The 12,351-nt window shown below is 40.7% G+C and overlaps 1 protein-coding gene across 2 annotated transcripts in view; it reads right to left on the bottom strand.

Annotated features, from left to right (window-relative positions):
• Nucleotides 1–12,351, bottom strand: part of Ntn4 (netrin 4) — a 102,446-nt gene that overhangs the window by 32,285 nt on the left and 57,810 nt on the right. For both annotated transcript variants that reach the window (XM_027392640.2, XM_027392639.2), the window contains exons 4-5: nucleotides 7,257–7,383; nucleotides 4,279–4,467 (exon numbers count right to left, since the gene is read on the bottom strand). In XM_027392640.2, coding sequence (XP_027248441.1) covers nucleotides 4,279–4,467; nucleotides 7,257–7,383 — 316 coding nt within the window. The remainder of the gene's footprint in view (nucleotides 1–4,278; nucleotides 4,468–7,256; nucleotides 7,384–12,351) is intronic.

Below are 12,351 nucleotides of genomic sequence, written 5' to 3'. Positions count from 1 at the left end.
GTATTCATTATGGCTCCAGTTCTGCTGGTAAACATTTTCCCTTTTCCTTTTTCTATTGGTCAGACTCATTCAAAAATGAGTTTCGCCTGTTTTAATCCTTTGTGAATCCTTTTTTGTCTTTTTATTTTGTAAAATTGAAACAAAATTTAAAAAAAAAAAATGGTAAGGGCCAGAGAGATAGTTTAGAGGGTGAAAGTTCTTGACATGCAAGCCTGACTACTTGAACTTGATCCCTGGGACCCATAATTAAAAAACAAACAAAAAAACAAAATAAAAAATAGGGTCAGGAGGGGGTAGAAGCTGGAAAAAATGGCTTGGCAATTAAGAGTGCTTGTTGCTCTAGCAGAGGACTTGAATCTGGTTCTCGGGACCCACCTTTGGTGGTTCAACCAACCTATCCTCATCTCAGAGGGATCTGATGCCCTCTTCTGGTCCCTGGGGGCACTTGCATTGCTGTGCACATAGACACACAGAGACATATATCCACAGAATTAAAAATAAGATAAAATCTTTTAAAACAGTATAGATGAGGTAGAGCACATTTGCAATCCTGGCATTCCTATAGTGAGAAGAGAGGTAGAGACGGGAAGAGTGAAATCTGTTGGATGCTTGTGGGCCAACTAGCCTGAAGTACAACAACAGAAGCAAGACAGGCCCTGCCTCATCAAGGACAACAAGAACTAACCCCTGAAAGTTGTCCTTTGACCCTCATACATGCACACGTGCCCACACTCAGACACATACACACAGAGAGACGTTTTTTAAAATAAGTCAGTGAATACTATATAATGCCTTAAAATGAACCAATTATACATTACATATACATTGCAATAATACATTGCAAATATGTAATACTTTACTAATTAAATTTTTGCAATGGCTTCCTGTGTTCTGGAAACTAAACATCAACTTTTTTTTCTATTTTTTTTTTTTTTTAAGATAAGTTCTCATTATATAGCTCTGGCTGTCCTGGAACTCACTATGTAGACCAGGATGACTTCAAACTTACAGAGATCCGCCTGCCTCTGTCTGCTTCCCAAGTGCTGAGGTTAAAGGTATGCAACACTACGTCCTTCTCAGTGAACATCAGCATGTTTAAGATGGCAGTCAGGGCTCTCTAAAATCTAGACAACACCAAGAACCTTCCTGAATTTCTTTCACTGGTTCCGTTTGGCCTTCTCTCTAATGGAAATGACTGACTATTTGCAATCCCATAATGATGCTCAAATATTAGTGAAAGGTCAGAGATTGAGATTGTTTTAACCAATATACAATTATGGGGGAGGGGAGTACAGCGTGACCTGTGACCTGGAGGATTTGTTAAAACTCAGATTTGAGAGTCCCATCAACAGACTTTCTGAATTTGTGGGTCTTTGTTGGTGCCTAAGTATTTGCACATCTAACGTTTCCCTGTTGACACTGCTGGTACTCCCCAGGGGTAACATTTGGGAGATCACTAGTTTGTTAGTTTTCACTGAAATCAAACGAGAGAAGTACAAATATGATGGAAGTCACCCTTGTATAATACAAGAACCGTCCTTTGAAACAAAGCCACCTTCTCTGCTCTGTCACTGCATGGCTCATCATTTTTATCTGAGTCAAAGCTGAAGTGTGTGGTGATATCTTGTTTGCATAACCAATAAAGCTTGCCTGAAGATCAGAGGGCAGAGCTAGCTAGTAGCTCAGCATAGAGGTCTGGAGGTCTGTACAGACAGACAGGAAGTGAGATGACTGGGTAGAGAGAGGAATATAGGTGGGAGGAGACAGGAACTTGGTCTCTTTTCAACTGAAGATTTTGTAGAGGTAAGAGCTCTAGGAGCTGTCTGCTTCTCTGATCTTTCAGCTTTTACCCTTTAATATCTGACTCTGGGGTTTTTATTATTAAGACCTATTAGGACTTGTAGAAGGTGTGTTACAGAAGTGCTTGCACAGTTGTCCACAGACACATGTAGATCATCCCCTGCCCAAGCCACTTGTCTAGTCTCACCTTCCACCACTCCCCAGCTCCTGTTCTAACGCAGCCACATTGACCTCCATGATTCTCTTTGGACGGAGTAGGCACCTTCCTGTCTTGGAATACTTGCTTTAGGTATCACCTCTGTCTAGACCTTTCTTGTTGTCTTCAAATCTCAGCTCATCTTACCTATCCAATCATGAGACCCACCCTCCCTTCATGTCTTGTTTGATATCACACTTTGCCATTCCTCTTCCTGCTGTACTGTGTGGCATTCTCCATCCTACTCTATCCATGATCTATTTTTCCTGTTTTGATAATGCCAGCACTTAGTACCTTCTTATATGTTTGGTTGTGAGCCTAGCCTGTTAATGGCTGAGCCATCTCTCCAGCCCATTGACATTACATATTTATCAATCATATTTACTGCTTGTCTCTTGTACTAGAATATATATCCTCCCAGGTAAGGATTTCTGTTTTGTTCCCTGAAGCTTCCTAAGCTCTCAGGACATAATAGGCCCTCAATAGATAGTCAGGGAATGAATGGATGGATGGACAAATAAGTGAATATATTGGGTACACTGAACAGTGTTATATTTGAAGAAAACATTATAAACATTAGAAAATATTGCCTATTTTCCTATGAAAGCTATCTAGGTTACTCAATGACAAATTCCTTTTCTTTTCCTCTTTTATTTGCTGGGTAATACACTTCAATTTTTAGACATTAGTACTAGTGGTCTGAGACTATGGGATATGCATATATACATATGTACATTCCCACCTCTTTAAACACACCTAATACAAATGGTGTTGGATTGCACATTCTCCATAATGAAGCAATTTTCTATGCAGTTCTTTTAGTCAGCACATATAGATAAGTATTTTTTGTTTTAGTCCCAATAGCATCTTCAAAATCCACTGCACTCTGAGGCAGATCCAGATCTGGAGTTGCAAGGAAAAGATGAGCTCCACTACCCTCCACTGTTTACAAGATGAAGCTTGCCATAAGAAACCCACTAAACTGCATCTGGCGATTTCACCAGCTCCCTGAAGTTCAAAACATGTATTTTTAGCCCAGGCTGGCCTCAAACTCGTGATCCTCCTGCCTCCACCTCCTTCAGCAAATCCTACCAGCATGCACCATCACAATCGGCTAAGATATATTTTTAAAGAGCAATTTGTTTTTTCCTTTTAAAATGGGTGCTGGGGCAGGGTGGGGCAGGGTGGGGTGGGGTGGGGTGGCGATGTCCCAGAGTGCTGTTTCCCATTGTATTGATCCCATCACGTCACTGATTTCAAGCCAGAATCCCGAGTCCTCAGTAAAAATGAAGGACATGATCATCAAACACCATTGATAGGCATGTGGTTTCTCTTGTCTAATAACCTCTAGTTGAGAGGCTTGCAGATCCCATTGTGTTATTGAAGCTTTGCATCCTCGTGTACAATTCTTTGGCTCCATGTGCATGCCTCATACTCACATGTGGCAATGCAACACACAGGAGGCAGACCTTTTTTTTTTTTTTTTTTTTTTTTTTTTGGTTTTTCAAGACAGGGTTTCTCTGTGTAGCTTCGGAGCCTATCCTGGCACTCGCTCTGGAGACCAGGCTGGCCTCGAACTCACAGAGATCTGCCTGCCTCTGCGGATTAAAAATCTCTGAGTGCTGGGATTAAAGGTGTGCGCCACCAACGCCCGGCGGAGGCAGACCTTTTAATCTTTTAATCGAGTCTCTCCAAGTGAACTTCTGGGAGCTATGCCAACAGAGAAGCAGAACCTAGCCTGTGCATCCCGTGTTTTAAGAGAGATCATAAAATTATTATGCCCTGCATTAGTCATGATAACAGGGTACACTTGAGCAGTATCAACTGAAATACATTCATCATGGCATGAAAATGCCTTTTTCTTTTTTTCTTCCAGGGTGTTCAAGATCATGGTTCAGGTGGTACAGCCAAAGTGCAAGTGAGCACTCAAATCCATCAGCATATTCTCACCTATTGTGTGCTCTTTACACGTGTGTCCCCCCCCCCCCCCCCCCCCCCCCCCCCCGTCTTCACCGCTCTTGCTAGGTCTCATGTTCTCTTGTGGCGCTAAGGAAACTTCTTTATGGGGGGGGGGTCGGGGGAGAAAGGGAGATTCCCTTCATGAATATTAGACTGTTTTGACTGAACAGCTTGAAAATTCTTGGCTCCTGTTGGTAATAAATTAGCTGATATCTCCAAGTGTACTGTCTGAGGATTTCATAAGCTTTCTCCCTTGGGCCAGCAAAGGGAAGGACAGTAAGATATGTCTTGTTTGCATAGATCACCTTAGGTACCATGCTTACCTTTGCAAGCATCTGGGGCAGAGAAGGGTCTCCTGAGGTCACGGTAGAAACCCAGCTTACAGCGCTGACAGTGCTGTCCTTCAGTGTTGTGCTGACAGTTGTTGCAGACACCACCGCTTCGATTCCCTGACGCCTCCCACACGTTGATGTCGAAGTGACAGGTGTCGGCATGCCCATTGCACTTGCAGGCTGGCGGTAAAACAGCACAGGAGAGACATAAACACTGCAACAGGTTCTTTTATGGTTAAGATGTTAAAATCAGATAGTCATTGTTACACTTAAATTTTATTAATTTATTGAAGAGGATATAGTATGAGAATAAAAGCAATACAAACAGGAATATCTTAAGAAATACCTTGCTTTCCCTTGATCAGGATGCCACTTTAATTTTACACGTCTTATCTAGATTTCTGTTTTTCATGGTATATTGATATTTTAAAGTGTTAGTATATACATGAAGGTCATTGTGATGGATAGAGTTAATTGTTAACTGGACAGATTCTAGATCACTTGGGAAATTGGCCTCAACAATGGAGATTATCTTCATTATGTTAATTGGTGTGGGAGGAGCCATTATAATTGTGGACCAGCCAATCCTTGGGCATGGAGTTTGGATTGTACAAAATGGAGAAAACAGTTGAGTACTAGCATGCATTCCCCATTGCCTGCTTCCTGACTGTGGATGCAATGGGGCCACCTAATTCAAGTTCCTGTACTCAAACTTCCCTGCTGTGATGGGCTGTGCCCTCGAACTATAAGCCAAAATAAACTCCTTAAATGGCTTTTTTTTTTTTTCAGAGTATTTTATCACAGCAACAGGAAAAGAAGCTAAAACATTTATCAAAGTGAAGATATGTCCATTCAGGTAAAGATATTCTGGTAACTCCGTAGACTGAGGTTGGCATTTCTTTTGGAAAGATATTTGAGAGGTCACCTGTTTTCCTCTTTGATGGTGACACTTGACCATTTCTGTTCCTGCTACCTTCTGAGGATCAGTGGATCTCTTGTCTCAGTGGAGAAAACCTAAGACTCTGGGCATTATTTGAAACATACAAAGTATGTTGCAGATACAAACCATAATTCATGCTCACCCATGAGCTTAGAAAGAAGCATCTGGTGGACCGTGAACACAGCCTGAGTATCTCTCTCTTGTGGAACTAAGATTAAGCCCTGGGTTTAACATGTGCTAGGTGCTTTTCATGAGTGCTTGTGCATGTGCACGTACATGTCATGGCACCACCGCACACGTTTGCATATCAAAGAACAACTATAGGGATCAGTTCTCTCCTTCCACCATGTGTGTTCCAGCTGGAACTGGAAGTGCTCTCTTCCTTCCACTGTGTGGAGCCTGGGGATTGAACTCAGGTCATCAGGCTTGGTGGCAAGCATCTTTGCAAGCTGAGTCTTATTGTTGGCCCACCTTTTGACTTTATTTTGAGATAGAGTCTCACTTATTTGCCTAGGCTATCCTTGAAGTCACTTTATAGCCCTGGCAGGCTTTGACTTTGTAATTCTCCTGCCTCAGCCTTCCAAGTAACTGAGATCACAGGTCTGAACATCAGGCCTGGTTTAAGTTATTGTCTATGGAGTGACATTTCTCAGCTGTTGTCATTTGGTGACTATAAGGAAGTCTGATACTGAAGCCTCCATTTATAGAGGAGGCCTCGGTGCTCCTTATGTAATAATTTCTCAATGGCATCTCTAAGCTTATCAGTCTTTAGCTCCAAGTGACACGTCTCTGTGTCTGTGTATTTAGATATGCAGTGGGTTTCCATGGAAAGGACCAGAATGGCACTCTAGGAATTTAGGAGAAATTCTTTAGATTCTCTTGATAAGTGATTTAGGAAAAGAATCCAGACATCCCCACCCTTACCCCGGAAGTCAACTGTATTTGAAAATGCTAGTGCTATTTTTTCATTGTTTCCTCGACATGTCATGATATTTTTCCCAGACTCATATCTTTAAAAGGCATATGATAGTTTGATATTTATGCTTAGAAGAAACCCTTTGTATTTCTTAGGAACAAATCCATTCTGATTCCAGATTGTGTATGGGGAGAGACTTCTTAGAGCTTTATTCATGGTACAAACAGTCTCAAAGCTGCCAATAGGATTGAGTGGACAAGGATATGCTATTTGCTTTGACACTTTGGGGGACCTAAATGCTGTCCCTGAGAACCTGACATGTCACAAACATGAGTAGACACAAGATTTAAAAATCCTCCTAAAACAGCCTTGGGACTGGAAACATTTCTGTGGGCACGTGTTTCTCAGAACATCTGCCCACTTGAATGACAGCCTGCCACCATTGGACCAGACTCTGAACACTGTAAACTGCAAATGGAAAAATGGTTCATTTCCCATGCCCTATCTTCCCTTTTTCAAATGCAAACCCCAAATTAGTCCCAGTAAAACAATCCCATCCTTGACGTGCTGTTTTAATCCAGGTCTGATGGATCAGTGGGGAAAGTATCTGATGGACCCCAAAGACTGGGGATCCAGTCCTTAGTCCTTCTTTTTCTAACTGGTTAGACATCTAATCCTACAGAGCCTCAGTTTCCTGATCTCCAAAACAGGACTGACACCATCTGCTCTCTCAGGTGGTATGTGAACCTAATTTAAAAGAGTTGTTTCCTGGTTAACATCCAGCATCACAGCTATGAGAGCAGTCGCATGCTATAACTCTTAGTTGCTTGTGTCTACTCATGTTTGTATCATGTCAAGTTCTCAAGGACAGCATTTAGGTCCCACAAGTGTCCAAGCAAATAGACAGCCCATCGTTGGCCACTCTGTCCTATTGGCAGCTCCACAAACTAACTGTTTCCAGTGCTTGGAGTCATGCTGGGCAGTGATGTGGGTATGTTTGTGTGTAGCTTCTGTCACCCACCACTTTATATTGTGTTTCAAGAGATAAGAAGGAATTCACAGATAAGTGTCTTCTACAAAGAAGGCTTTTGAGGAGTGGAGGTTGATACTTACTTCTGCACTCGTTAGGAGCCCCCGTCCTGCCGTCTGCTGCCTCCCAGGGCCGGTCATTGTACAACGGAGCGCAGTGTTGACAGTGGCTGCCCACTGTGTTGTGTTTGCACATACACTTCCCGTGCAACTGCAGAACAAACCACGTGATGTCAGAGTTGTGAGCATGGGCCCTGTCGCTAGGAGGAAATTCTCCCCTCATCTCTTTGCACCAGTTGCTTTTAGCAGGAAGACATGAGTTCACTTTTTTGAAGAAGTTAGCTAGCACGAGGAAAAATTCTTTTAGTGTGTCTTGTGATTAACCCCTCCCCCCAAAGGAAACAATACTTTTTCTTGGCTGTAGGATCTATGACCTAATAAGAAACTCCATGGTAGTGGCTAAGTATGTAAGTCAATTTTAATATCCTTAGTTAAAAAAATTCTTAGTGTAAAACAGTGCATCTTTACTGTAGAAAATTTAGAGGTTTGTTATCTTTTCAAAAATATTAATATCGATATTTGAATATATATATATATTTCTAATTCCTTAAAACGAAATTAAGGACTTGTTCTATATAACATGTTAGAAACATGTACCTTTGTGGTAGGGTATGTGTCTAGCATGTGCAAGACCCCTGGGGTCAATTCCCAGACCCTACCAAAAAAAAAGAAAAAGAATATCTGTATGTTTTCTTTAATATTCTTGTATGGAACACATTCACTTGTATGAGTAACAGTTTCTTTGAACAATCACCTGCTGTCTTATCACAAAGGTTTAAACTATTGATATACCCATTACTACAGTGAATATCCCTGTAGCTAAAGTATTTGTGTAACTCTTTATTTCTCTTAAATGTATTTCCTAGAAGGAAAATTAATTAAAGGGCCAAAATTGCTAAGACTTTGCATACATTTTGCATAACTAATGGGCTTTTCTTTTGACCCCACAATTGAATCCTTGAGGGTCATCTAACATAGTGTGTTTCCCAGAGAAGGATGCTTTGGTAGAACTCTTTTTTGTTTGTTTGTTTTTCGAGGCAGGGTTTCTCTGTGGCTTTGGAGGCTGTCCTGGAACTAGCTCTTGTAGACCAGGCTGGTCTCGAACTCACAGAGATCCGCCTGCCTCTGCCTCCTGAGTGCTGGGATTAAAGGCATGTGCCACCACCACCCTGCTGCTTTGGTAGAATTCTTAAGGAGATATTTTTGGCCTTTATTTCACTGATAACATTAGTATCACCTAGTAAGATTACCAAGGATACTGATACAGTGAGCATAGACAAGAAACTTGATAAAGTAGATCTGAATGGGGTCTATAAATATGAATCTGCAAGTTTCTGTTGAAAAACAGCATTTATAAAACAATTCAGCATAAAGGTAACAAATCTTGTCAGTCAGTCAATGAATATGTATTGATGATCTAGAAAGGACAATCACTATGGTACACTGAGTTTGGTACACAAAGCATCACCTTTCTATTTATTTTCACTTATGTGTGTATTTGAATATATGTCACATGTGTTCAGGTGTCCTCAGAGGCCAGAAAAGGATGCTGGATTCCTAGAGCTGAAGTTACAGGCTTGTGAGCTTCCTGACCTGGGAACTAAACTCGGGTCCTCTGGAAAAGCCCAAGGCATTTTTAACTGCAGGACCATTTCCCAAGCCACAGCATTTCTTTTCTTTAAGAAGGGATGAAGAGTTGGTGGTTGCTGGGGAGATGGCTCAGTGATTCAGAGCACTGGCTGCTCTTCTAGACGTTTGACTCCCAGCACCTCCATGGTGGCACAACCATCTATAACTCCAGTCCTAGAGATCTAACACCTTTTGGCCTTTGTGGGCAACAGGCACTGCATGTGGTTCACAATACAGGCAAAGTAGTAGTAGTACTGGAAATATGATGATGAGAATTGCAAAGGGATGTCCAAAGAACAGTCAATAAATAAACCAGAGTGTGCATTAGGGACACAGGCTTGGTCTAGAATGATCATGGCATTCGTTAAATTTCAGCACCAAGAGTCTGGAATTTATCCTGTAGATAATGCAGGCACAAAAGATTTTTAAATAAAGAATTAATTGGGAAATGTATTAGCTACACTTTCTTTTGTTCACCTCCAAGAAAAAGTCTTTCTATGTTCTTCCTTATTTCCTAATAATATACTTTTTCTTTCCCTTCCTCTTTTATTGTTTTTTCCCTCCTGCTCCCAGCTTATGTATCCCAGTAGCCAGTAACACTGCCTGTATTTTCTGATAACATTTGTAATTTTAAAAGGTAATTACTTTTATTCCTTGTTTGTGTCTTTTCAATCCTTTTAGCATCAATTTATCAAGGTTTATATGAAAATAATATTGAAAAGTATTGCTAATTCTCTTTACAAGAACTCAACTGTTGCCAAGAATCCAGTTTATCGAGTTCAGTCTTGGAATGTCCAAATCTTATAATTTCACCCAACTCATAGGTTATTCTGTTCCCCAAATCCTAGGCCTCAGGAGCTCACAGACATTTGGAGGTAACCTCGTCAAACATTCACATGTATCACAGGATAATAATGACAGATCTGTTCCATCCAGAGCATTCCTTTGTTCCCATCTGCCAAGGACTGAAATGGACCTCCCAGGGCCTGAAGACGCTGGGACAGCAAATTTTTCTGCACATAGAAAAATTCAAGGAGCTGTCATTTTGAGAATTACCAAAAATAGCTGTAAATCATTACCCAGACAGTTTGAAACAAGAACTCCTTCCTCAGCGATACAACTATTGCTGTTCAAGCTTGAAAGATCACCCACTATTTGATGCTCGTGAAAAATGTACAAGTAAAACTAGGTCTTCCCTGGAGAACAAACAGAAAAAGGAAACTTTGGTAACAAGTTAAACATAACTCCTATTTGGTGCATAAACATGGACTAGGTAAAGAATAAGAAGACAAGAGTTATGCACTGAAGAGTTCATTTAATGTTGCTGTCTCGTTGTCTAACTGGAAAATGAGAATCTTGACCACAAAACCACAACTTGTAATTACTTGAGGTATTTGGATATTGTAGGAGTTTCAGAAACACCTCTATTAATGTCAAGATTATTTTTCTCTTTCAGTGTCCAAACTGCCCCTCCCCTCCGCCCCAGACAGGATTTCTCCGTATAGATTTTGCTGTCCTGGAACTTACTGTAGACTAGCTGGCCTTGAACTCACAGAGATCTATCTGTCTGCCTCTCAAATGCTGGGTCTTGAGCTACCATATCCCAGCTCCCAGTCAGAGTTTTTATAATTGCACACAAGTCTATTTACCACTAAAATGAACCTATTTTCTACTCATTTTTTAGCACTTGTTCCTCCACTTGTACAAATTTGAAACACTGGACCAGTGTGTTCAAAACAGCTGTGCAGTTTTATTATAATAATCGTATATTAAATCCAGATAGATAAGGAAAAGGAAAACATCTTTTCATATTTGAAGTTGCAAAATAAAAATTTAGGTGGGGCCAAAAAATCAGGCAAGATTGCCTTTCAGACTGTCAGAAGATAGGCATAGGATAGTAAAGTTTCTTTCTTTTTTTATTGGTTCATTTTGGCTTTCAGTGGTCTTCTGTCATGTGACTGAGGACATTAGTCACGTCAAGAGATGGTAGGAATCTGGTTACAGATGGTATCAAGCACTTTTATTTGTATGTAGATTTTTAAATGTAGATGAAAAACATTGATTTTCTTTTTAATTATGTATATATACATATACATATATATGTATATATGTATGTATGTATGTGTGTGTTTGTCTATACACAGGTATGTACACATGTGAGAGCTGGTACCTGCAGACTCCAGAAGAGGGTGTCATATCCCCTGAAGCTGGAGTTATAAGCAGTTGTGAACCTCTAAATGGGTGCTGGGAACCAAATCTGGGTCCTCGGCAAGAGCAATACATGCTCTTAACCACTGAGCATCTCTCCAACCCAAAGATGTTATAGAATATTTCAGTATTAGATGGAAGATTGGCTTAGATGACCTTTGAAAAATTTTTGGAGTCCTTAAAAAATAGTGCAATGTCAAGGCCTACATCTTTGTAGTCTGGATGTTTGTCCGGTTGTAGGCATCTAGTCAATATCCACAGTCCTTTCTGAGTAATCAGAGGGTCTGTTGCCCTCTCACCAAAGTCAGAAACTCTGACATGAAACACAGAAGAGCCAAGAGCACATTTCTTATTTCTTGCCCTGGGTAGCACAGATAAACAAATGATCATGAATAGTCTGGAGATGGAGTTTTACTTGGCTTAGGGACCGCTAAAGCCATCTTAGAGGAACAACTGTTGTAATTATTCATCCCCAATAAGTATGCACTGTTTCTTAGTGATGATCTTTCCCCATATCAAAAGGGCTAAGATGATGTGCCTGTGGACTTTGCCATATCAAAAGCGCTAATGTTTCACAGGATTCATGCTAACTTCTTTAGGGAATGTCTGACAAAATCAGATCCCTATCATTTCTGAGAAAGGAGGTAAAACCACTGTTTGAGTCTCTTATTCAGATCCTACAGAAAACAATCGTGTAAGTTAATGGGAAACATTTTTTACAATTTCATATTAAGAAATGGTTGAATTTCAAAAATGGAGTAATTTTCTTATCTGTGATAATTTATATACACATGGTTTTATTTTCATTACTGTGCAATTTTGTAATGTGAGGTTTTTCTCTGGCCTGGCTGGTTCCCTGGCCCTATTTCCTCATGGCCTTCTCTTACCTGAGGAAAGGTCCAGGCCTCTTACTCCCTTGGGGTCTACATCACGTCTGCTCAGCATCTCTGCCGAGAAGAGAGCAATTTCCTGCTTGCCCTTGCTTATATTCTGATTCTGCCTGCTATGTCACTTCCTGCCTGGATCACATGGTGACTTTTCTTTACTACATTTCCCAGAATAATTCTCGTTGTCTCCTAGTCCTATCTATCTTGCTTCCCTACTGGCCAACAGTGTTTTATTCATCAACTAACAAGACAAACAAATATATAGGACACCTCCCCCATCACTACAACTTTGAATTCCAATAGAAAATGAATATTATTATCATTAAAAAAGAAGTTGTGAAAAGAACAGAGCCTGTGAGCCAAGAATGAACACTTGATGGTGTCAGTGGCAGTGT

This window comes from Cricetulus griseus, assembly GCF_003668045.3.
Source record: "Cricetulus griseus strain 17A/GY chromosome 1 unlocalized genomic scaffold, alternate assembly CriGri-PICRH-1.0 chr1_0, whole genome shotgun sequence".
NCBI classification, from domain to species: Eukaryota; Metazoa; Chordata; class Mammalia; order Rodentia; family Cricetidae; genus Cricetulus; species Cricetulus griseus.
This window is presented reverse-complemented; position numbering and strand designations above follow the sequence as displayed.